This window comes from Vulpes lagopus, chromosome 4, assembly GCF_018345385.1.
Source record: "Vulpes lagopus strain Blue_001 chromosome 4, ASM1834538v1, whole genome shotgun sequence".
Classification (NCBI taxonomy): domain Eukaryota; kingdom Metazoa; phylum Chordata; class Mammalia; order Carnivora; family Canidae; genus Vulpes; species Vulpes lagopus.
The window spans coordinates 98,090,717-98,117,040 of record NC_054827.1 but is presented as its reverse complement, the minus strand read 5'-3'; the positions used below and the strand labels follow the sequence as shown (position 1 = coordinate 98,117,040).

General features: G+C 39.4%; 1 protein-coding gene across 2 annotated transcripts in view; it reads right to left on the bottom strand.

Annotated features, from left to right (window-relative positions):
* MTMR10 (myotubularin related protein 10) overlaps positions 1-26,324 on the bottom strand; it is a 54,416-nt gene extending 28,092 nt beyond the window's left edge. The window contains exons 1-6 of one of the 2 annotated variants that reach the window (XM_041753040.1): positions 25,640-26,324; positions 25,008-25,068; positions 9,465-9,554; positions 5,622-5,758; positions 3,960-4,032; positions 3,095-3,237 (exon numbers count right to left, since the gene is read on the bottom strand). In XM_041753040.1, the coding sequence (XP_041608974.1) occupies positions 3,095-3,237; positions 3,960-4,032; positions 5,622-5,633 (228 nt within the window). In that variant the 5' untranslated portion in view covers positions 5,634-5,758; positions 9,465-9,554; positions 25,008-25,068; positions 25,640-26,324. The remainder of the gene's footprint in view (positions 1-3,094; positions 3,238-3,959; positions 4,033-5,621; positions 5,759-9,464; positions 9,555-25,007; positions 25,069-25,639) is intronic. The other variant, XM_041753039.1, reaches the window with a different exon arrangement.

The window sequence follows — 26,324 nt, the reverse complement described above, 5'->3', positions numbered from 1 at the left end:
TTAAGGAAAAGCCAATTTATTCTTTAAATAGATGGGTTGAATTTTCACTTTTAGAAAGTACACCTGACAAGTGGTTTACACTTAATCTATAAAGTGGAGACTAAGGGCATACATTTTACTTACCATATATACACACACATATATATTTTATAAGTGATAAACCATTAAAGAATTTTTTTTTTGCCCCTTAGTTTTGAACAGAGTTCTTCAAAAGGAAAGGGAAGCTCCAACATGCTTTGAGGCTAGACATCCAATTCTGCAAGATCAAATTCCATTTTGTTTTATACAGATCTGTCCCAAACATCCTTATTTACTTGTGACAGACCAAGGATATGCAGGATGAATGCTAAGCATACTGCCATCTAATCTTGTCCTAACACAATTTAGGCAACACCAACTAGACTACCAGAAGGCTATAGAGTAATATTTAACAAAATGTGAACAAATTTAGCATTTCAAGATTTCATACTTTAAACAGAAATATGAATGCTTTTGGTATTTCAAAGCTAGTCAGTTTTTACCCACCAGAGAACTCTGAATGGGCATCTGGTCATTTTAAAACAACTTATAAAATCAGAGCATTTCTAGAGAAAATTTAGCAAAGTTTCCGGGAGGTAAAATCAAGCTGTAACTTCCCAACTGTTACCTAATTTTAGATGAAAACTTTCATTTGAAATAAAAGAATATGCTAGAATTCTTGTTTTTAACTCACGAAGCCAGTAAACTTTGGCAGTACACAGGCCTTAACCTCTGTGTCTGAACGTTAAATCAAGGGGAAAAAATTCTCTATTTAGGGCAGCCTGGGTGGCTCTGTGGTTTAGCACCACCTTCAGCCCAGGCTGTGATCCTGGAGACCCGGGATCGAGTCCCATGTCAGGCTCCCTGCATGGAGCCTGCTTCTTGCTCTGCCTGTGTCTCTGCCTCTCTCTCTCTCTCTTTGTGTCTCATGAATAAATAAATAAAATCTTTAAAAAAATTCTCTATTTATATTCTCATTGCCTTTCATTTTCTTTCCTGCACCTGCCCCTCCCTGCAGCTTGACTGTACAAAAGATAAAAAAAGCATTTCTTTCAGGCCTGAGGTTACATGCTTTCAATGTTTTAAGCAGAGGGGAAAAGACTTTTGTCAGAAGTCTGGTCCTGGGAAAGGGCATAACCAGTTGGACGAGGCTGTTTCATGCAGACAGTTCCATGTGGCCCCCTTCATCACTTACCAGCAGACAACAGACAAGGGCAATCCTGAATTTCCAGGGCACTTACCTGTTTCATTCATTTGGCAGCTAATCACTTATGTGGAAACATCGTTTATGTCACTACTTTGTACCACTATTCAATTTTTATTTGTTCATGCTCTAGCTTCTCAACAAGCACATTTGCCTCACACATTAAAGATGACCAGCAGGTCAAGAATGAAGCCAAATAATGATGGTTTCCAGTGACTGAAATAGAGTCCTCAGAGAAATATAATTGAGAGTGGAAGAGGGAAACTTTCTGAAAGAATATTGGGCCACTGTACCAATTTCTTACTTAAAAAAAAAAAATCCTGTCCTAACTAAATCTCTTAAGTTCTATGGTGTCCCTATTCTTGAAATGCTATACATCCTGAAATTAAGATTTTCATTAGCAGATTCCTGATGCTCTGACTGATTAAATTACAAGTACATATGTAAGCTCAAAAAAGTAGCTTAGCCAAAATGTTTTATATATAGCCTACTATCTAATTAGTCCTCAAGTCTTTCTATATAAGCATAGGCATCTCAAATTAGTAAAATGCCAAAATCACAAACTGCAGAACTGAACAGATGAAAAGGGCCTTAAAAGCTACCTAGCTGAATTTTCAATAACGCAGCATGCCAAAAGAGGGCCTTACAGACTCTACCTGAAAACTTTTAGCCACAGAGCCCACCATTACTTTGCTAGATAATCTAGTTCCAGAGGTCCAGCATATTCAAATATTCATCTTATGCTTACCCTCCTGTGAGGAAACTGTTGATTCTAAGTTCTAAAAATAAATATACAATGTCCTCACCAAACTGTATGAAAACAGCTGCCTTAAGAATTTTTTGATGGCCTTATTTTGATATAAACAGAAAATTCACTGCATTAAGTCTACTAACTATGGAAACCAAAGGCACCCATTTTGGGGTGGTGCAAAAGCTGACTTATAGAATCAGAGCATTTCCACTGAGAAGAAGGTTCCACTTCACTAAGAAACTATTTCTTTATTCCCAATGTGTGGGAGTTGGCTTCCCCTGGAAAGTGTTATATTCTCTGCATTTGCTGCATCACAGACTAGACCAGTAGGGCATTCGGTTAACTGGCTTCACTCCTTTGCCAAAGCCAAAAAGTGGGATGAAGGAAGTGGGAATTTCTACCATGAATCTTACTCCACTAGCAGGCAATAAACATTCCCCAGAAGGCAGGAGAAAAACAAAGCCAATTAAAAACTCCCTAGGCTTTTAGCTATTCTTGTGGAATAGCACTCAAATTAATTCACTAAGGTTTTTTTTAAGGACTAATAATTATTAGGCTTCTCCCATAACTATACCTTTATCTAACCCTTAAATCTAGCTAGTTCACTGATGAGGTTCTGAAGTATTTTCTAAAGTTCTAAACAAGAAAGAAACCAATGCAAAAGATACTAATTTCCACATCACAGTTTCTAGTATTGTAGGAGCTGATAAAAACAATAAACAAAAAACCTACATAGAATACTTTAAAGCAGGGATGCCTGGGTGGCTCAGTGGTTGAGCTCTACCTTTGGCTCAGAGCGTGAACCCAGGGTCCTGGGATCAATTTCCGCATTGCGCTCCCCACAGGGAGCATGCTTTTCCCTATGCCTATGTCTCTGCCCCTCTCTCTGTGTCTCTCATGATTAACAAATAAAATCTTAAAAAAATATATTTTAAAGCAGCCACAAATCATCCAAGGAAATAGTTCTATTAACATTTTTGGCTTTGACTTAAGGAGATACCTGATAACCTCTCCTACCCGAAAAAAAAAAAAATCTGAGCAACTGAGAAAAGAGACCTTCCATACAGAACTGATATTGGTAAATATAGTGCAAAACCCAAAACCTGATATAATAGTATTACCTTTTTGGCACTTTCAGGACCTGATTCATCAAAGCGAAATCTGACAATTCTGAAATCTTTACAGTAAATAATTAACTCTGTTGGATTAAATTTCAGTTTCTGGTTGGGACCGAGAACTTTCTGCTTCCTCTTGTGGTCATTTACTATAAATGAAAAAATAAAGAAAAAAATGTGTAAAAATTCTTTTCTGTTACTCACTCTTTAGTATACTTTAATAAATTATTACTGAAAATAATTAGAAGGTTACCCACCACTGAGCACTGCTTCTCTGGAATCTTTCATATTTGTCTATAATTTCTAGAACTTTGGGGGATTGGTTTTAAAATTTTGCTTTAGACTGTATTTTAAATGACCTTTGCACAAACCCACTACCATCTAGGCACATTTAAGCTTAAAATTTCAATTAAAAAGAGGAAAAATACTTAGAAAACATAAAAAGCTAAATATGCTATATTTCCATTTAGAAATAATTTATTGAGTTCAGGGCACCTGCATGGCTAATTGAGCCAACTGGGTTGAGCATCTGACTCTTGATTTCGGCTCAGGTCATGATTTCAGGGTCATGGAATTGAGCCTTGCACTGAGCTCTGCACTCAAAAGGGAATCTGCTGGAGATTCTCTCTCTCCCTCTCCCGCTCCTCCTTGCTCACATTTGCTCTCCCTCTCTCTCTAAAATAAATAAATAAATCTTTAAAAAATAATTTATTGACTTCTCTTTCATTAATATTCTTGGGACTCAAAAAAGGGGAAAACATAAACCTACAGAAATAAAATTCCAGCCCAAATATGTGAGAGGTGTGATTCTTTATGCAATACTTCCTGAAGAGAATCAGCTTTTATGGACTGAGTAAAGAATACTACATACCTGTGACAATTTGCTCAATACATGTTAAAGGGACATCATGCTCACCAAGAAGAAGGTTTCTGTAATGGAATCTCTGAAATAAAAATTATATTCATGTTAAGTCTTTCCCCAACAACCTTAAATGGTAGTAACAGCCTTACTTTTACATGTGATAAGAAACTGTGATGGCTATGTAAAAAGATCAAAAAGCTTTTTGTCTGTAGAACTATGAGAGTTCTAAAGAGGGAGTATCTTAGAACACATTTTAGTCATGAAAAGAAGAAAGAAACACATGCTGTGTTCATACTCTTTTCACCTTTCTCTCAATACTTTTAAATATGAAATGAAGTTGTGTATGATAATACAATTATAATATCCATGATATGTAACATTATCACTTCATAGGCAACCATTTGCATGTCTAGTTCTGGTTGAATCCATCATAAATAAACAAATGGAGAAAATAAAGAAAAAGACTCAAGTCATCAGATTTTAAGGGATAAAATAGTGGCTTGATTTTACAAAGGAGACTTTAGAAAATCACTCCTTAGTAATTTTTAGAGCAGAAATTCTACTAGAAATATAAATCTTCAGGCCAACTATAGCTCTTTTTTTTTTTTAAATCTGTCAACACTTTATACCAATTTTTAAACTCAGAACATAGTTGACACTATTAACCTGCTGTCAGAAGAGCACTGGTTTGTTTTCCCTGCTACTGGTATAGGATGTAAGGTATTTTAAATACATACATCTCATTTAAATTCTGTGCCCCAAATAAAAATGAAGCTAAAAACAAAGGGAAAAACCCAAGTCTACAGCCTAGTATGTCTACATACTAGATTGCTGTAAATGCCTTTAGTCTCTATATACCTACCAAAGTTTGCAATAAACACACAAATATACAGTTAATATTTTGGCAAACTAATAAATGATTATATAAAATATACTTATCCAAAGTCAGACACTTAAGTCAAAAGTTTACAACTGATATTAGAGAACAATTCCTATTATAAATAAAAGTCAAAAAAAAAAAATAAAAGTCTAGGGGATAAAAGTATATAATACTTTACAAACCAAAACAGAAGAGCCAAGCAAAAGCCCAGAATATTTAAGTTAATCAAATGAAGACCTGAACTTTTAAAAACCAAAATTAAATGGAACTATTTTCCAGTGAGACCATAAAATGGCAAGAGGGTTATTACAGAAAAATTTCATTAATATTTTTCTTTATTCTAATTATACTAGAAATTTGGGATTTCAAACTAAATTTGATGTTTCGGAAAAGTGACTAATTAGTTAAAAATACTATGAAATCTAGAAAATGTGCGCCTTTATATAATTATTTGCTAAATAATTAAACTTTTCTCTTTAGGACTAGCAAAATAAAAAAAGCACTTTAAAAGATGTGGAAGAAAGAAAATACTAACTCCATTACTGAAAGGATATCTACGCAATAATCACAGGAAATAAATAAGCAAGGTGACTCAACCATCTCACTAATTCTACTCCTTGAGTCTCAACATCCTCCTTACACTTTATTTTGAATTTTAACATAATACATTCCCAACACTGTTAATCACATAATGACTTTATAATTTTCCATACCTGTGCTTTATGTAATTATATGTACTGCTTAGAGTCAAATCCTTGACTACAAATAAACAGCACACAAATAACACACACCTGTAATGGCATCGGGTCATCCGTAATAAAGGAAATTTTGAAGTTACTGCAGATCAGCTTTCCCCACAGGTCATACTGACTTGTGTCCGTTGCAATGCATTTTCTCACAAAACTGACTTCATTTACGACAATTTCTCCTTTTCAAAAAGAAAAATATTGTATGAGCTACAACTATACCATAAAGTATCTACAGTCACTGTGTGGTCTATGAGGACTGCTTCATGATGATGAGGGCTCACCAGGTGCCAGGCACCAGAGTGCTTTCATCCTCATAACAGCAGCATTAACAGTGAGGCACTGCCTACCATGTGTAGGATATAGAAACTGAGGCAAGAAGAACTCAGGGATCTGAGATAATTCAACCAGAAAGGCTGATACCCAGTCTGCATTCTTTAGTACTATGTGATACTGCCCTCATTATCTTTTATTGAAAGGCATTCTGGAGAAGAAATAAATATACTCTCTTCTTCAGAGTACTACTTAACGGAATATTTGTATTTTATTAACAGGTGACTTTACACCCCAAACCAATGTCTTTGAATCCTTTACTAAGGGATGAGAAAGCGAGTTTGGGTTTAATCTCAAAATTAACAATACAATCTATTTTTGGTAAATAGGGTTCAGGATGGCAAGCTAGGAAGACGCTAGACTCATCTTCTCTCATGGATATACCGAGTCTATACCTACATATGGACAATTTCCTCTTAGGAAAAAAAAAAAACCCTAAAGGCTAGCTGAGTGATGATTACACATTGGCCAAATGAGAACTAAACCATATACAAGCAGGTAGGAGAGACTGGGACATAATCTCACTATAAACTCCATCCCTGTATGGTCACCCACAACCAGGATGGAACACAAAACCTGGAGGTTCTCCCTGGGGAGGCAAAGGGTTCAAATGTTACATTAGGCATCCCAAGTTTTAACATATACCTTTAGAGACAAGCCCTCAAAACATGTAACCCTGAAAACCAATGAGGCTTGCATCTCAAGACCCATAAGACCATAGAGATCCAAGAAATTGCTCTTAAAAGGCTCAGACATTTGGACTCACATACCTGGGGGCCCAGGTCAGAGGTAAGCTGATGGTGCCCAGACTTAAAGTGAAGGAGGCTCACCTGCTTATATTAAAACGCTAGCTTGAAGGGCAGGCGCCTAACACATTTATCTAGGAGGCTGTTGGAATTCTCTCCAGGGAAAAGATTAGTGAGCACCATATCACACATTCCCTTTGCTGTGCTCCAGAGCACTAGTATCTCCCAGTAGGGAGCTTTTACATGTATCTAACTGGTGCCTTGATTTTTTTGTAGCTGTCAACTGGGAAGCACCTCTTGATTGCCTGGCTCTGGAGGCCAGGGAGCTTGTGTTCTTCGTCCCATGGGACTGTAATAATTGGTGTCATTCAGAAAGGAGCTCATACCTCTGCCTGGAGCCCTGATTTTTGTGATTGCTGCCAGGAGACATATCTACATCACATGGCTCTGGTAGTCAGTGGGATTTACACTTATGAGTCCTACAGGACTGTAACCAACAGAGAAAGAGTTCTTAAACAGCTATCATCCCCAGGGCACAAAAGGAACCCAACAGACCCAAAAGCTTAGTCTTTCCTGTGAAGAAGGACCATTAGGTAATCAACAAAACTGTGGCCTGAGATGCAAGTTTCTAATTACACACACATCTAGGGTTGGGCTGTAATCCTTTCCAGAGACTTCAGAGGGTGGGTGCTATCTTTGTGCTCATGCTCTGCAGCACTCCAGAGCATCAGTGTCTCCTGGAGGAGCACTTTATGTGCCTCTGGTGCCTCTGGTGCCTCTGGTACCCTGGCTTTTATGTCTGGAGTCCTAGTTTTTGCCCAGGGGACATCCCTTGATCATCCGGCTTTAGTGGCCAAAGGGGTTTACATTCTGGGTCCCATGACACTGTGGCAATGAGACAGATGGTTCTTGGCAAGCAACCACCCCTATGGAGCTGCACAGGCAGGTGACAGGCACCTCCTCCCCACCCCCAAATCTTTCTAAAGGAGGCCCCTCTGCTTGTGCTAGAGCAGGCTTCAGGTTTGGCATACACTTAGTGGTGTACAGACCCGTTCTCAAAGAAAGTGGGCTGTGGAGGTCATCTTGATGTTCTCCCTCTGCCTTTTACCAGCTTGATGGTATTACCCAGAAAAGAGCTTGTACACTTGTCTAGAACACTGATTCTTGCAACTGCTACTCAGGGTACACCTCCAGCTCTCTGGCTCTTGTGGCCAGTAGGGCTTCCACTTGGGGTCCCACAAAACTGTATATATTTGCATACCTTAAAAAGTTGAGGCCTGAGAGTTTGGCTTCCAGTCAGCTGGAACCTAGGTGCCAAGACACTCCCCTCTGGAACACTGACAGGCCTGGCACACGCTAAACTACTGAGAGCTCTTAAAAATATTAACAGGCTGACTGACAAGCAGGATGGTTCAAGAGATAACAAAGAGCTGGGGTAGAGCTGGATGATAAGGTTCATCTCCTATACAAGGCCCTTTCTTCAAGACTGAGAGGTAACTGTTCCATTTACTGTATAGAAATCAACACAGAGAGTCAAGCAAAGTGAAGAAACAGAGGAATATGTTTCAAATGAAAGAACAAGATAAAACCTCAGAGAAAAAACATAAACAGAGATAAGCAATTTATCAGATAAAGAGTTCGAACTAATGGTTATAAAGTTGCTCACTGAAAATGAAAACACTGACTCAAAGAGATAATGTACCCCTATATTTATTGCAGCATTATTTACAATAGTCAAGACACTGAAGCAACATAAGTGTCCATCAACAGACAAACGAATAAGGTAAATGTGGTATATGTATACACAACGGAATATCACACAGCCATATAAAGGATGAGATCATACCACCTAAGACAACATGGATGGACCTAAAGGCTATTACAGTAACTAAAATAAGTCAGGCTGAGAAAGACAAATACCATATGATTCCACTCATAAGTGTAATCTAAAATAATAAATAAACAAAAAGTAAAATCAGAACTATAAATACAGAGAGCAAACTGATGATTGCCAGAGGGGAGGAGAGTGTGTGGCTGGGCAAAGGAACAGGAGATACTGATCTCCATTTATGGAATGAGTAACTTACGGGAATAAAAAGCAGAGTATAAGGAATGTAGTTGCTGATATTGGAAAAGCAGTGTAAAAGGTCAGATGGTTGCTACACTCGTGGTGAGCAGAGTATACTGTGTAAAGCTGTCAAATGACTAGGTTGTATACCTGAAACTAATGTAACATTATGTGTCAACTGTATTCAGATTTTAAAAACTGCATTTAAATTGAAAACAAAAAAGGATGCTCACTGAATTAGGGAGAAAAATTCATAAACACCATGAGAATTGCAACAAAAAGATGAAGACCTAAGAAGATACTGAACAGAAATTACAGAGCTGTTGAACACAATAACTGAACCAAAACACCCCAGAGGGGTTCAACAATAGACTAGATGAAAAAGAAGAATCAGTCAATTTCAAGACAGGGGAATAAAACCACCCAAATCAAAATAGCAAAAAGACAAAGGATGAAAAAATGTGAGGGCAGCTTAAAGGACTTACTGGATAACATCAAATGGACTGTTTGCAACATAGGGCCCCCAGGAGAAAAGAAAGGGGGAGAAATCTTATTAGAAGAAATAATATCTGAAAACTTCCCTAACCTGTGGAAGGAAACAGGACATCCAGATCCAGGAAGCTCAGAATTCCCAACAAGGGGAACCCAAAGAAACCCACACCAAGACACATTATAATTAAAAATATCAAAAGTTAAAGACAAAGAGAGAATATTAAAAGTGGCAAAAGAAAAACAACTTACTACAGACAAGGAAGCCCCATAAGGCTATCAGCAGACCTTTCAGCAGAAACTGTACAGGCCAGGAGAGAGTGACACTATATATTCAAAGTGCTGAAAGAAAAAAAAAACCTTTCAATCAAGAATACTGTACACTGTAAAGTTATCATTCAGAAGTAGAGAAGAAATAAAAAATTTCCCAGACAATCAAAAGCTAAAGAAGTTTATCACCACTAAATTAGCTTTAGAAGAAATGTTAAAGGGACTTTTTTAAGCTGAAAAGAAAGGGCACTAATTAATAACAAGAACACATATGAAAGAATACATCTCACTGGAAAGATAAACATAGAGTAAAGGTAGTGCATTAATCACTTCTAAAGATTTTAAGTTTAAAAGACAAAAGTAATAAAATTAACTAAAACTACAATTGCTTACAGGATACAGAATATAAAAACATGTAAAATGTGACATCAAAAACATAAAAGCTGGGTGGGAAGAGTAATAACCTTGAGCTTTACAATGGAATAAAATGTTATCAACTTAAAATCGACTGTAACAGAAATAAATTGCTATATGCAAGCTTCATGTTGCAAAACAAAGCAAAAACCTATAGTAAATACAATAAAGATCAAGAGGAAGGAATATAAGCATACCACTAAAGAAAGCCACAAAATTACAAAGGAAGAGAACAACAGAAGGAAAAGAGAGGGACTACAAAAAACAATATAAAATGGCAGTAAACACATACCTTTCAATAATTAGTTTAAATGTAAATGGACTAAATGCTCCAATCAAAATATATAGAGTGAGTGAATGGATTAAAAAAAACAAGACCTATCTATATGCTGCCTATAAGAGACTCACTTTAGATGCATGGACACACAGACTGAAAAAGAAGAATGGTACAAGAGATTTTTCATTGCAAATGGAAACCAAAGCTAGAGTAGCTATACTTAGATCAAACAAAAGAGGCTTTAGAACAAAGACTGTGATAACAAAGAAGTTTGTTACATGATGATAAAAGGGTCAATCCAACAAGAAAATAAAACATTTGTAAACACGCACCCAACACAGGAACATAAAGATACATAAAAGATAATTATTAACAGACCTAAAGGGAGAAATAAGACAGCAATATATTAATAGTTGAGGACTCTATTAACGTCAATAGTTTGAATCAATTACCAACACAAGAAAATTACAGGCCAATTTCCCTAATGAACACAGATGCAAAAATCCTTGATAAAATGCTTGCAAACTAAAAAATTCAATAATATGTTAAAACCATCATACACCATAATCAAGTGAGATTTATTCCAGGGATGCAAAGATGGTTCAACATCTATAAATCAGCCAATGTGATATACCGCATTAACAAATTGAAGGATAAAAATCCTATTATCACCTCAATAGATGCAGAAAAGGCATCTGACCAAATTTAACATCCATTTATGATAAAAACTCGACGAAACCAGGCTAGAAGGAAACATACCTCAACATCATAAAGGCCATATATGACAAGCCCACAGCTAAAAACAAACTTAGTGGTGAAAAAAATGGAAGTTTTTCCCTCTAAAATCAAGAACAAGACGGGATGCATGCTCTTGCCACTTTTTTTTTTTTTTTTTTTTTTAAGATTTTACTTGTTCATGAGAGACATAGAGAGAGAGGCAAAGACAAAGAGAGAGAAGTAGGCTCCACGCAAGGAGATGGATGCGGGACTCAATTCCGGGACTTGAGGATCACGCCCTGAGCCAAAGGCAGACACTCAACCACTGAGCTACCCAGGTGTCCCTCTTGCCACTTTTATTCAATACAGTACTGGAACTGTGAGCCACCGCAATTAGGTAAGGAAAAAATACAAGTCATCCAAATTGAAAATGAAGAAGTAAAATAGTTACTATTTGCAAATGATATGATATATATATAGATATATAGATATCTACAACACCTTAAAGGCTTCATGAGAAAACTGCTAAAAGCAATAAATCCAATAAAGATGTGTGATACAAAATCAATACACTAAAAATCAGTTACATTTCTATATACTAATAATGAACTATCAGAAAGAGAAATTAAGAAAACCCACTTACAACTGCATCAGAAAGTATAAAATACCTAGAAATAATTTAACCAAGGTAGTGAAAAACCTGTATACTGAAGACTACAAGATAATAATGAAAAAAACTGAAGATGACACAAATAAATGGATAGATATCCCAATGCCCATGACCGGAAGAATATTGTTAAAGTGTCCATTCTACCAAAGCAATATATAAATTCAATGCAATCGCTATTGAAAATTCCAGTGGCATTTATCACAGAAATAGAACACACAATCTTCAAATCTGTATGGAACCATAAAAGTAATCTTAAAAGAGAACAATGCTGAAGGCACCATGCTCCCTGATTTCAAACTGTATTATAAAGTTATGGTAATTAAAATAATATGGCATTGGTAAACAGGCACATAGATCAATGGAACAGAACAGACAGCCTAAAAATAAACCCACCCACACATAGTCAACTAATCTATAACAAAAGAGCCAATGGTATACAATGGGGAAAGGACAGTCTCTTTAATAAATGGTATTTAGAAAATTAGGTAGCCATGTGCAAAAGAAACTGGACCACTATTTTATATCATACACAAAAATTAATTTAAAATAGATTAGAGTCTTGAATGGAAAACCATAAAACTCCTAGAAGAAAACATAGGTTTTGGTGATAATCTTTTGAATCGGACACTAAAAGCAAAAGCAACAAAAGCAGAACAAACACATGGGATCACATCAAAGGAAAAAGCTCCTGCACAGAAGAAACTATCAAAAGAATGAAAAGGCAACGTAGTGAATGAAAGAAAATACTTTGAAGTTATACATATAAAAGGCTAACATCCAAAATACATAAAAAACTCATACAACTCAACAGCAAAAACAAAACAAAACCTGATTTTAAAAATGGGTTGAAGATCTAAATAAATATTACTCCAAAGAAGACATACAGATGGCCAATGGGTACATGAAAAGATGCTCTATATTGTTAATCGTCAGGGAAATGAAAATCAAAAAGCACAATGAAACATCACCTCACACCTGTTGCAATGGCTATTATCAAAAAGATTAGAAATAACAACTGTTGGCCAGGATATGGAGAAAAGGCAATCCTCACACTGTTGGTGGGAATGTAAATTGGTACAGACACTGGAAAACGGTATAAAGTTCCTCAAAATTAAAAACATAACTACAATATGATCCAACAATTCCACTTCTGGGTATTTATCCAAAGAAAATTAAAACAACACGAAAAAAATATATGCACCCATATTGTCACTGCAGAATTATTTACAATAGTCAAAATATGGAAACAACATAAGTGTCCACCAATGGATAAATGGATAGAGACAACATGGCAGGTACACACACACACTCACACACACACATGGAATATTATTCAGTCATAAAAGAAAATGAAATCTTGCCATTTGCAACAACATGGATGCACCTTGGGAGCATTAAATGCTAACTGAAATCAGTCAGACAAATACCGTATAATCTCTCTTATATGTGGAATCTAAAAAACAAACAAAAAAAAACAAACAAAAACAACCCAAGGTCTTAGACACAGAAAACTACTTAGTGTTTGCCAGGTGGAGGATGGGAGGAATGGGTAGTTTGGGTTTTTGTTTTTTAATTTAAATAAATTGAATTTAGAAAAAAAATCTTAAAATAGGGTATATTCCATAAAGCCAAAGTGAGTTTCTCTCTGTACCCAAATTATAACTTACTTGGCAACAAAACTTTAAAATATAGTTTTAGAGTTAAAAGGGCAGATTAAAAAAAGTGAGAGGTCAAAACAAAATTTATAATATGCCTTGAGAAAAGGAGAAAAAATGAGTGGGAAATATCAGAAAGGGAGACAGAACATGAGAGACTCCTACTCTGGGAAACGAACCAAGGGGTGGTAGAACCCTAGGGAGGTGGGCGGGGGGTGGGGGTGACTGGGTGACGGGCACTGAGGGGGGCACTTGATGGGATGAGCACTGGGTGTTATGCTATATGTTGGCAAATTGAACTCCAATAAAAAATAAGTAAATAATAATAATAAAAATATAATGTGCCTTGAAAGGAATAATTTATTTAAAGTGTGGTCTTCATTAAAATAAACCTTAATTTCAAGATCTAAAACTCAATTAGACCCATGGACATTTTTAAGCAATCTGTCCTTCAGGGTCAATGGTAGAAAAGTGAGGGTACTTCATCTACTTCATCTATATTTATCAAAAAAACCTTAACAGTGGTGGATAGGACCTGTTTGCTGATAAGCTCCAGATACCTACCAATTCAAGAAAGCAACTACAGTCTCAAAATGATCCTTTCTCTCAATAAAACTGTTATAATAAATTTGAGTTGCAATAACAACTTTTATTCAAAGTTCTTTTTTTTTTTTTTTTTTAAGATTTTATTTATTCATTCATGAGAGACAGAGAGAGAGAGAGGCAGAGACACAGGCAGAGGGAGAAACAGGCTCCATGCAAGGAGCCTGACGCCATACTGGATGCCGGGAATCCAGGATCACACCCTGAGGCAAAAGCAGGCGTTCAACCACTGAGCCACTCAGGCATCCCTCATTCAAAGTTCTTAAAAATACACAAAATTATTTTAAGAACAGCAACCTACCATTTACTTGATGATTCAATTCAAATTTACTCATGTCAAATTCTCAGCTTAAATCATTTGAGTAATTTTCCATACTGAAGACAAGCCTGCTTCACATGACCTGTGACCTTGCTCTTTGCTACTATCTTCCTCACCCTCACATCACAGTGCCCTGATAATGCCTAAGGCTCATATTGCTTTCACTGGATGGGGTCTTTGCACATGTTGTTCCCATTTCCCAGAATATTTTCCCTTAGCCTAATCACTTTTTCAGAAATTCCTTTTCTTTTTTTTAAATCTCCCTGCCTGGATTAAATTCCTCAATCCTAGCATCATATACTTGTAATTTCTAGCATTTATACAGCTACAGTTTTATATATATATTTAAATCACTACCTGTCCCACCATCGTGATCATATGCTTCATGAGGGTAGAAGGTGGACTGATTTTTCCTAAATGCTGAAATTTCAGTTCCTAGACAAATGTCTAGCACAAGGTAGACCTAGCAAGGTTGAATTGCTTCAAATGAGTGTTGAAGATGTGAACAAATTAAATCACTTCTCTGTTCCCTAGTTCACCAGGAAATACCACCAATAGAAGAGAAGGTGCTCTAGACAGAATAGAAATCACAAATTTAATATGACCAAGCAGGTCATATTACGCTTACACCTTATCCAAGAGGGTAAGGAGATAGGCTAATGGGTACACTCACATGAAGTCAGAAAAAAGGCATAGAATTGTTATGCTTCCCTATACACACATAAGGAGTTGTAAAATATACCAATCAGAGTTTCTCAACATTTTTCCTATTTGATTTTTACAACAATCCATAAGGTGTGAGAAATAAGAGACTTGGACCCAAAGAAGTTATATCACTTTCCTGAGATTTAAAAAATAGTAAGAAGTAAATTTTCAACTTATAACCAGGTGTTCTGATCTCAAATCCAGTATTTGTTTCTCTATGCTTACATAAAATTAAATATACTGTATCTAGAAATAGTAAGCACCAAAACCGAATTAAAGATTCAAAGTACTAGTCTTAACTGGATTCTGATGAGAAAAAAATTTTAAATGACAAAAATATATATTCATCAAACGAATTATTCATCAAATAATTTAAACACATAAAATTTAAATCTTCCATATAGCTCTTTGAACCCAATGCTTCCCAATTATCAGAATGTGGGCTAGTGAATACCCAACTCTTCTTCCCACCAAGAAACCTTAGCTTAACTTGAAAGAAAAAAAATACCATCTAAATTATTATTCACATTCACAGTTAGATGTCATACTCCTGTAACACTGACTTCATACTACAACTACTGATTTACCAAGTATAACCTATATCATTTCAGGCTGTGCCACTTAACTAGCAAACTCATCAACCCAAGGACTCTCAAAACAATGCTACAAAAATTCATTCAGTTGTAACTTTAAAGATTCATATATATTTCTTATGTATGTTATACTCAAAAGTTTACTCAAAAAAAAAAAAAAAAAGCCATACCACAGGCCTGTTTTAGATTCCTGAGAATTGGAGAAGACATGGTAATGAAAAGAGATGGAGGTCTTGTAAGACAGGGCATGGCGGCCTCATAGTACCATCAGCCAATTGTATTTATGATGCACACACTCAAGGACTTCCCTCCTTCTCTAACAATGTTCCCTCCTTCTCTAACAATGTGATCCTCTTACTAACGGCACAAATGTAAAATGTCAAGCCCATGAATGCAGTGAAAATGAGACAAAAAGGAGAATGCATTTAATGAGTCCAGGGGTTGGCTGAACACAGCCAATGGACCAAGTCTAGCCCTGGTTTAATGTAAAAAACTTACTAAAACATATCCATACTTATTTGTGTATTGTCTATGACTGCTTTCAGGGGACAAAGGCAGAGCTGAGTACTTGCAACAGAGACTTTATCGCCTTCAAAGTTCAAAACATTTACTGCCTGATACTTTACAGAGAAACAGCTTGACATGGTTTCTTAAGAACTTTTTCTTTTTAAAGATTTTTTTTTAATTTTTATTTATTTATGATAGTCACACAGAGAGAGAGAGAGGCAGAGACACAGGCAGAGAGAGAAGCAGGCTCCATGCACCAGTAGCCTGACGTGGAATTCGATCCCGGGTCTCCAGGATTGCGCCCTGGGCCAAAGGCAGGCGCCAAACCGCTGCGCCCCCCAGTGATCCCCTCTTAAGAACTTTTATATAAATTCAGATGGATACAGAAACATAAAGAGATGTGTATATATGTGAGTTAGTAATACAGGTACATATCTTCTACTCTGGCCCCTACAGGCCTAAAAGCAGTGACACCCCAGCAACAAAGCACATTCAGCACACAGATCTTGGTGTGTCGTTCTCCAATGACAGAAACCTGGGATCCTTGTGGAAACAGCTATTTCCAGGGCCGCAGCAGAGACAACTCAACATGAATAGGGAGTCTCTGGTAGTTCCAGAATGCCAGAAACTAAGGAAGGAGATAGTGGAGGGAGGACATTTCAAAAGGATACAGGCACCAATATGCAAGAATTCATCAGTCCATCAGTAAAAATAGAGAAACTATCAGACTAAAGATGCTAAGAAGACATAATGACTAAATACACTATGGTACCCCTGATGGCATTTTGGAATAGCTAATGGACATTAGTGGAAAAACTAGGAAAATGTGAATAAAAGTTGAAGTTTAGTTAATAGCATAGCTAATTTCTTAATTTAGCTAAATTTAACAATGTCAGGTAAGATATTTAACACGAGTTTATTTAACTGTTTTATGAATCCAAGTTTATTTAAAAATAAAACTGAGAAAAAACTGGACAAGAAATATAAAAGTAACGACAACAACAAAAGTTGAATAGGGACTCTGTGGGCTATGGTCTTTTAGGGCAACTGAAGCATCACACAATGCTGAGAGGGGAAAATGGGAATGAGCCCTTGGGAGAGGAAGAGAAGTCAGGTGGGATGGAGGGGAGGATGAAAAGGAGGGCACTTCTGGAGAGATGCTCTGTTTGGGTCTTATTATTAAGCATATAATTAAGTAAATGTCAAGTTAACCTGGCTTGAGGTTTACTTGATAACACTAAATTATGCTCACATGGAACCAGTCTTTAAAATATTTGGATCATACAGCACGGCTATCAGATCTCATAATCATTTTCTGCTCATATTCCATAATAAAGCAGTAACACTGGGTAGGAGCTGTTGCAGCTACTGCAAGTACTGCAATTCTGTGAGCCAGAACACTAGCTTACAGACAGGAAGGGGAAAAAAAAACAAAAAAACAAATGGCCTCTTCCTAGAGAGAATAGAAACATAAATAGAGGAGTACTGAGACGGTCCTTGCTGCATCTGAAATTAGAAAGCCCTAAGAAAGAAAACACTTACCAAAAGCTTCAAAACTCCAGAAGACCATGAAGTTTTCCCAGAGACTGTACTCCTGTGCTTGTCAGGTGGCAAAGCAGGGCTGTGTCAGCCTTGCACTGGCTCATGAGAACCTCCAGTTCCTCCTCCCCCGACACCCTCAAACCCCAGCTCTGTGCCCGCAAGTGGACAGCCTGCAATCAGCCCCGGTGGGAGGATTTTCACCACCAAGCACTTTCCAGCACAGCTCTGGAGGGAAGCCATAGGGAAGCCTCATGGAAGATAAAGTAGGAAATTTGTTTCACTGTAGGGTAAGCAAAAAGCACCACAGAAAAAGCTAGCTAAATCGGATGATGGGTCAGGAGTTTCTATTACAACCTGGGAAGGAATCAAGAAATCACCAAAATTTGTTTTCTTAAGACACTTCCACCCATAAAAATAAATAAGGATATATAATTAAAATTAATAAATCTCCAAAAATGGTATAGCTAAGATAGTTTTTAACTTCCAGAGAACCAAAAACTCCTGTTGTGTTACCTTTCGTAATGCCTTACACATTTACAAAGTCAATAAGTAAGTGGTTGATGAATAAAAATACATTTCCCCATACATTTTAGGTTGGAAAACAGCTTCAGACAAAGCCTTACTGTATACAGTGGCTAACTAACCTATGAAATATGTTTAGGCCAAAAGCGTAATTCAATATACGGCTTTACATATGGTGACTGGACATCTAGAACTGAGCGGATTCTCGATATGCGAGACTTTTCAGCACTAATACCACGACACTCACAGGCAAAGTGGGACCAAGTGTCACCCTAGTTGTAGATAAATTCAGGAATTAAAATGGCCTAAAAATTATTAAGGGAGGGTGAAACTGCATAGAAGACAAACACAAAATGTCTGAAGCCATCATGGGTACCAAGGGTCCAATTTTGCAGCTCACACGATACAAAAAAGCCTGTAATCAAGGAGCATGTCCAGTAAGTGCCACACACAATGCGGGCTGAAGGAGGGTTAGAAGTGCAGACCCTGCGAAGAAACTAGAAGGAAATCTTGAAGGCAGAAGGGGACTGACATAGGACATGTGATAACAACAGTGATAACGTCCTAAATAAGGAACCCGGCACCTGGGAGAGAGAAAGGAACCAGAGAGACTGAAGCAGGTATCAACACTGGAAAACAGGGCACAGGTAAGCAAGGTGGAGTGTTGGCAAACTGCAGAGGTTACAGAACTCGGATTTTTATCTTGGGTAAGCAGGATTTACGCGTGTAAATTCATGGCAGAGATTCTGAGTAGGATTCTGAGTGCAGAGAGACTGATGGTCAGAAATGAGGAAGCAAGCAACAAAATGCTGGCCCACGGAACAGCAGTGGTAGCCTAAGGACAGCCCTGAAGGCTCTCTAGGGGAGGGATAAACATGATGGTTACCTGCTTCACAGCTCCAAAATGGAGTTACACATCCTTCTGGGCTTTTAAAAGCAACATAGGTATGAATTAAAATACTACAAAAAAATCGGTCTATAGTCATCTCTAAAGTCGATCTACAAAAAGGTATTAAAAAACAACACAAAATGTTAAACACCCAAAAGAGAACATCTACCTGTAAGGGATTTACCATGCCAGTGAGGAAATACGAATTAGTGAGGCAGAAAACAAGAACAGTACATAAATGATCTAAACAGTGAATATGTAAAAAATAAACAGGACATCTACTCAACAATAGCTATTTTCATTTTCCAGATGGCTCGGGTCGTATGCTTTTCTGATCCAATTACAAAAGACTCTGACAATGAGTGCATTCATTATCGACCTAACAGTTAATCTCAATGCTGAAAGTGCTGCTGGCATTTCAGATGGCAAGGGGGAAAGAGCTGAGCCAACACACAGCCTTAGCACAGTAGCTGAGGCTCAAGAGGCACTCGAGATGCCCAGCAGAAGTCATTTCCTGACAACTCCCTCAACCCCAAATTTCACTTTGATGACCTTCCTCTGAGCCCTCACAACCTCTGCTCTTCTGAAGCATTTCCCCCAATGAACTAAAACTCTCTGAGGGCCGGACACCAACTTTTCTTTTAGCTTTCTACTCCTCCACCAGACAGTGTGGACCATGCATTCAATACCTATGGAACAATCAACTCATTACTGTTAGCCACAGTGTTTCAAGCCATTCTCCCTTCTACCTGGCAGATCCTTAACAAGATCCCATCCAAGAGTTAGAAGAGAGAAAAGGCCAACAAGCCCACTTACTGCAAATCTCCCAACCTCACCACAAGGCCGCTGGCATTTCACCAGCCTCCGCTTCGGCACAGCCAGCAACAGGAAGTCCACTGCCTCCCAGGGCAGTCCGTTTTCTGGCAGCTAAAATTAAAAGTTGCTCCTCAAGTTGGGTCAAAATCTGTCACTGCTGTGGAAAGGGTACAGCCAAGGACAGAACTCTTTTTACCTCACTAAAGAACTTCTAGGCAGATATCCAATTCACCCTCTCTCCAGTTCCAAAGCATAAATCTGTACCCTAATGTCACCAGTGTGGTCAGGTAGGCCCTGCTGCTTACTGGTTAAAGGCATAGCTTGGGAGTCAGGCTCAGAATTCTGGCCTGCCCTTGCTAGCTGTGCAATACTGTGCAAGTTATTTCACATGTGCCAAATATAGTTTTCTCACCTGGCACAAGAAGAAATGAAGAGTAACCTGAAAGCTATGTATTAAATAAGGATTTTAATTGAAAGTATCAAAAGTGTGCCTACAGCTTACAAAAAGAATTCTGTGGCTTTTCTGTTAGCTAGATTTCAAGGAAATAGAGCCCAGGAGCTTGAACCTTTAGAAGTACCCCCTCAGTATTGTGCCTCTGCCTCTACAACACGTGACTTTATTCTCTGGGGCAGGTTTTCTGGAGCTATGGCCACCGGCATAATTACCAAAAAGCGATCTCTTCCCTTGGTACCGATCTGAAAATATCAGGAGTCAGAACTGTGCTCATTTCTGCAGTCTGGGGGTGGGTTATTATCCTTGCTGGCCACACTAGAATCCAAGGTGGTGTGGGGATGGGGAAGATCAATGCATCAAAAGATAGAGGGTACAGTTTTTCAGAAAAAGTGAAAAGACGCTTAGGCAGACAAAATTCCTAATGTTTTCTGTGTAAATGCTCAATAAATTGTACCTATAAGGAGCATCTGGGTGGTACAGTCCGTTAAGCATCTAATCTAACTCTTGGTTTTGACTCAAGTTATGATCTCAGAGTCCTGTGATCTAGCCCCACAATGGGCTCTGTGCTCAGAGTGGAGTCGGCCTGGGATTCTCTCTCCTCTCTCTGCCCCTCCCACCTGTGCACAAGCACTCTCTCTCTCTCTCTCTCTAAAATAAATAAGTAAATCTAAAAAAAAATTCTATGATATTATAAAAACCTCATCAATAGTTTCTAGTTCAGATTCCACAAATGAGGTATACTACCTGATTCAGGCAACCAACACAGAGTTCTTAACCTTTTATTTTGCTAACTTAAAACCTTCTTTAAAGCCATAGCTACTATCACCATCATTTAACAGAGAACATATCTACACCAGGAAAGTGGGAAGGAGAAAATCTCAGAATACAGGATAATCCTTTAAGTCAACTCAGCTCTGTGGGAGAAAAGCTGCATTTTTCTTGATTTTCTCAGTTTGACCAAGGGCTGGTAAAAACTCCATCTGGGTCTGATGCCAACCCGACTTGGGAAACAGTGATACAGATCACTATCTTCTACCTGTCCACAGGCTTTGCTGTGATTCAGGTACACTACTCCTCTAGCACTTTCTCCATCTAGCACAGAGCCAGGCACCCAGCCCAATCCTCAGTAAACTGCTTCACCAGTCCAGCAGCTATCTGAAAAAAGATACAAGCATGGTCTGGGGCGCCTGGGTGGCTCAGTCATTTAAATGTCCAATTCTTGATTTCAGCTCAGGTCATGATCTCAGGGTTCTAAGACCGAGTCCCACATTAGGCTTCATGCCCAGATTCTCTTTCCCTCTCCTTCTGCCTCACCTCCCCAAAACCTATATGAAGATAGTCTGGTAGTACTCGCCCTAACAAATACATGTTGGAACATATATGAACACACATGCATTTAAAAATTCAAACTCTCCCTATTTTCAAAAGGATTTGATTTTACACATATACAATATAATCATTAAAACAGTAAGATTTCTGTAATGATGGGAAAACGGAGAGAAAGCCCAGGCAAAGCTAGCTGCTTTGACAGGGTATTATATCCCAATTCTAGGCTTAGATAATAATTCTCTTAAGAAGTGTGGCTCTGGGAGACAGCAGAGACACAAGGCATAAAATAGTACAGTCTTCTACTACTGAATCAGAGAGCCGGTCTGTCTGCGTGTGCACATGGCTATGGTTAACAATTCAAGCTGGTGTTCTGAGGAGTTCTTTCAGTCATTCACGCTATCAGCATCTCAATGCACTATGCTAGACATCAAGGCCACAAGGCTGAATTAGGTACAACCTCCATCTCAAGGAGGTTCATGAACCAGGCTAATTGAAAATTACTAACATAAAGCAGTCTAAATTAAATGACCAGTTTCTTCTATTTTCTTCACTTAATAAGAAACAAAGATCATTTTAAATTTACCCTTTTTAAGTTCCAAAGGAACACACAGTAACTATACACAAACAATTCATTTCATGTCTAATTTTCATCTGCTTGTAAAAACTCAAACTTTGGGCAACTAAAGTAGGATATGCTTGAACCCTTGAATGCCAAAGCATAACATCAATACTAGATCTCTGAACAATTACTTCTTGTTCATGTGCCTGTGTAAAGCCACAGATGACCTGGCCAAGTTTCCTCTTGATTTCTGATATAACTACGGCAAGAACTCTGTTATTAAGCCCTCTTAGTAAAAACCAGTCACCTAGCCCAGGTCCTTAGGTCACCAATGCCTCAGTCACTTTCCACCTGTCTTCCAGATTTCACCAGCAGAGCAGTAGGATGCAGGCCAAAGGAGGAGCAACAGAGGTTGCTAGTCAGACACACGACTCAAGAGGGAAAGCAGGAAACAGACCAAAATGGGGTGCCTGATAGGCGGAAACTGGGGAGTGTGTGGGAAGGCCAAGAAGAACAGAAGGGATGAGGAAGGAAGGCAAAAGACACATTCATTGAGGATTGGCTAAATGTTTTTTTAAGAAACAGGTTAGCTGCAAACAAAATCCAGGGTACCAGAGCCATCATGTTTGCATACCCAGAGCCAGTGCAAGAAAAAGTAACATGAACCACAATATCTAGATTTAGCTGCCCTTTCTAGGACACATAAACCACTTCCAGTCAGTAAATAAGTTCTTATCTTCCCCCAGAAAACTCTGACTTTTTAGTAGAAAGGTCAGTTTTTAGTGAATTCTACAGAAAGGATACTCCTCCATCAGTGTGAAGTTCTACAAACCCACTGATATTTAGTTGCACTTTCATAAGCATATCTTAAATATAAAAGTCAATCCTAAAGAAATCAAGCACTATCATTTGTCCCTAAGACCTGTTGTTTATTAATGTTAAATCATAACATCAGAAGAGGGCCTTATTCAGACAAAGTAAAGGAAGTCAAAGTTCAATAGCTCCCAGGCACTCAAGATGAGTACTTTTTCCCACAGCTGACTCTTAAATGCCTGGAGTGACTAAGGCTCAAACAAGTAGGCACAAGGAGTAAAGGTTACATACTAATTCTATTGTTCAAAGTACAAAGGATTATTTAGTACACACTGGTCTGATGAAAAGCATTAACAAAATAAAGCCAAAATATTTATAATGACTCTCACAATAAAGTCTAAAAACAATTTTTAAGAGTTAGCATCCATAATATTGAACCACAGATTGACTGTAATATTTGTTCCTGCTTAACATTTAAAATTTTATTTTTAAAGATTTTGTTTATTTATTTATGAGAGACACAGAGAGAGAGGCAGAGACACAGGCAGAGGGAGAAGCAGGCTCCGTGCAGGGAGCCTGAGGTGGGACTCGATCCCACGTCTCCAGGATCACACCCCCGGCTGAAGGCGGCACTAAACCGCTGAGCCACCCAGGGCTGCCCAACATTTAAAATTTTAAAGCACAAAATTTAAAGTTTCCATATTTGTTCAATTACTACCTATAAAGTTCTAATCATTTTACTAGACTTAGCATTAAGTAATGACTAAGATTTTTAAATGCTGAGGGTAGCCACACAAATTGATATTTGATTAGATTCCAGGTTTAAAACAGGCTTTCCTAAGTATCTGGCTACTCCCCCCAATAATCATAGTATTGTTATACAATTCAAAATATCAATTAAGGGATGCAAGGGTGGCTCAGCAGCTGAGCGTCTTCCTTCGGCTCAGGGCGCAATCCTGGAGTCCCAGAATCCAGTCCCACATCCGGCTCCCTGCATGGAGCCTGCCTCTCTCTCTCTCTGTGTCTCTCATGAATAAATAAATAAAATCTTTAAAAAATATATATCAAATAATATTTTAGATGCTTTAAAACTAAACAACTATCTATCACCAATTCCTACCTCTACCTCTTAAGGTATTCTCAAGTAAATTTTGTTCTAAACCAGTGCTTCTCCACTGGGAGAAGATTTTGCTCCTAGAGGCAAAAAATTAAAAATAAGTTTTGGCAACATCTGGAGACATTATGGTGGTCACAACTAGGAGGTGGAGAAGGGAGTTACTGGTGTCTGGTGGGTAGAGGCCAGGGATACTGCTTAATATCCTACAATGCATGGGACAGTCCCTGTAACAAAAAACTATCAGGCCCAAAACATCAACAGAAGCTCTGATGGGAAACCCTATTCTAAACAGAAACAAGTAAATTTGCAAACACAGCTGACACCTTCCAAAAAACGATTGCTAAGTAAGTAATTCAAAGTTCACTATGCTTTGTTATTGGTATAGAGACCCAAACATAATAAAAGTTGCTTTTCATACTATTAAAATGATGATCTATTAATCATTAACGCATGAAGTTGCAGACATGAAGGGCAAAGAGTATCTCACTACCTAACCAAATAATGATTGCTTCAAAAATGAACATTTCGGGAGACAAAAAAAGAAACGAGGTACTGATATTCTTGACAGCTTTCTAGGGTGCTTACATTTTCAAGGACAAACAGCAATTAATCACTACTTTTTTGTTGCTGTTGTTTAGTTCTAACCAAGTTTTTCTGCCATCTCAGTGGTTAAATTTTTTTTTAAGGTTTTATTTATTTATTCATGACAGACACACACACACACACAGAGAGAGAGAGAGAGAGAGAGAGAGAGAGAGAGAGAGGCAGAGACACAGGCACAGGAAGAAGCAGGCTCTATTCAGGGAGCCCGACATGGGACCCGATCCCCGGTCTCCAGGATCACACCCCAGGCTGAAGGCGGCGCTAAACCGCTGCGCCACCGGGGCTGCCCTGTAGTTAGATTTTTAACCGGATAAAGTTTAAAATAAATACAAGGGGGAAGTTAACCTCATGGTACTAGTTGGTATAATGATCCTGAACCAGAACACACTGCTGAAGTATCGGTTGAAACTCTGATGTTTACCTGGCAAAAGGACTGGCTCCAGTTTTTTAATCTTCGGTTCCGAATTAATCTTATCGTCAGTCTGAAATACATTAGCAAAGTAAATCAGGATCAAAACTTTTCCTCCCCCGTGAGACACTAAAGCAACTTTTGTTTTCTAAGTGATGACACACACAACAGACACCTATTTCCCCCGCCCCCTTAAAATCTTTCACATGTTTTACTAGATCTTTTATTAAAGATCTGTTCATCATCGATTGGAAGTCTAACAAAAGCATGCAAACTGCCTGTGCCGCTCCCAGGTGTTCACATTCAGGACAGGTGACCTCCTGCACCGGATGCCCACGGGCGATACAATCCTGCTGGCGGCCACAGCGCGGACGACCGCCAGGCGCAGTACTACATAAATCCAACCCCAAACGCTCGCTCGCTCGCTCGCTCGCTCCCTTGAGTCTCAACGCACAAACTACGGAGCACAGGTCTGGGGCAGAGAATGGCTGCGGAGAAGTTATACAAGTTTCCACCGAGCCAGTGGGGGCTCCCGAGAAGGTGCGTTTCCCGCGGCTGGGGCTCCGGCAACCCCGCGGCTGGGGACCCGGGGACCCGGGGACCCGGGGAGCCTCCCCGGAAGCTCCGAGGAGAGGGTTGTTTACCTGCGGCGGCGGCAGGAGGTAGGACCTGAAGGTGGGTCTGGGAGGCTTGAGGGAGAACATGGTGTCGCCGCCTTTTCGCTCTGGCCGGGTCCCACCGCCCGCCAGCGGTAGCGCCTACGCCTCCCGACGCCCCGGGGTCGGAGCTCCCCGTGCGGCCGCCCAGGCCCCGTCTGCGGCCACTCCGGCCGGGCGGACTGACGGGCGGGGACACCGCGGAGTGCCCGCCCGAGCGGGGAGGAGCCGGGGCCAAGTCGGGTCGACTCGGGCGCCGGAGCCCATCCCCGGAAGGGGCCCGGCGCCCCGCCCCGAGAGACGGTGCGCGCGAGGCCGGCGGCCGGCCGCTCCCGGCCTCTAGGCCGCGCTGGTGCCGGGAGGCAAGGCTTGCGCTGCCCGCCTGCCGCCGGGACCTCAGCGAGGGCGCCGGGGGGAGCGGGGCTCGGCGGCCATCTTGGGAGCGCAGCCGGGGTACGGCGGTGCTACGGCGGCCCGCGGGGATCACGACGGGCCGCGGGGGCCTACGGCGGCCCGCGGGGGTCACGGCTGAGGCCGGAGGGGGCCGGCGACCTGGGCTCGGATCCCTGTCCTTCGCGGCTGCTCCGCGCTCTCTCTTTTCCTGGGACAGCTGCTTGCACTGCTACTCGTTCGTCACCCAGCTTGCGCAGTCACTGCGGGTTTTAAGTCGTCG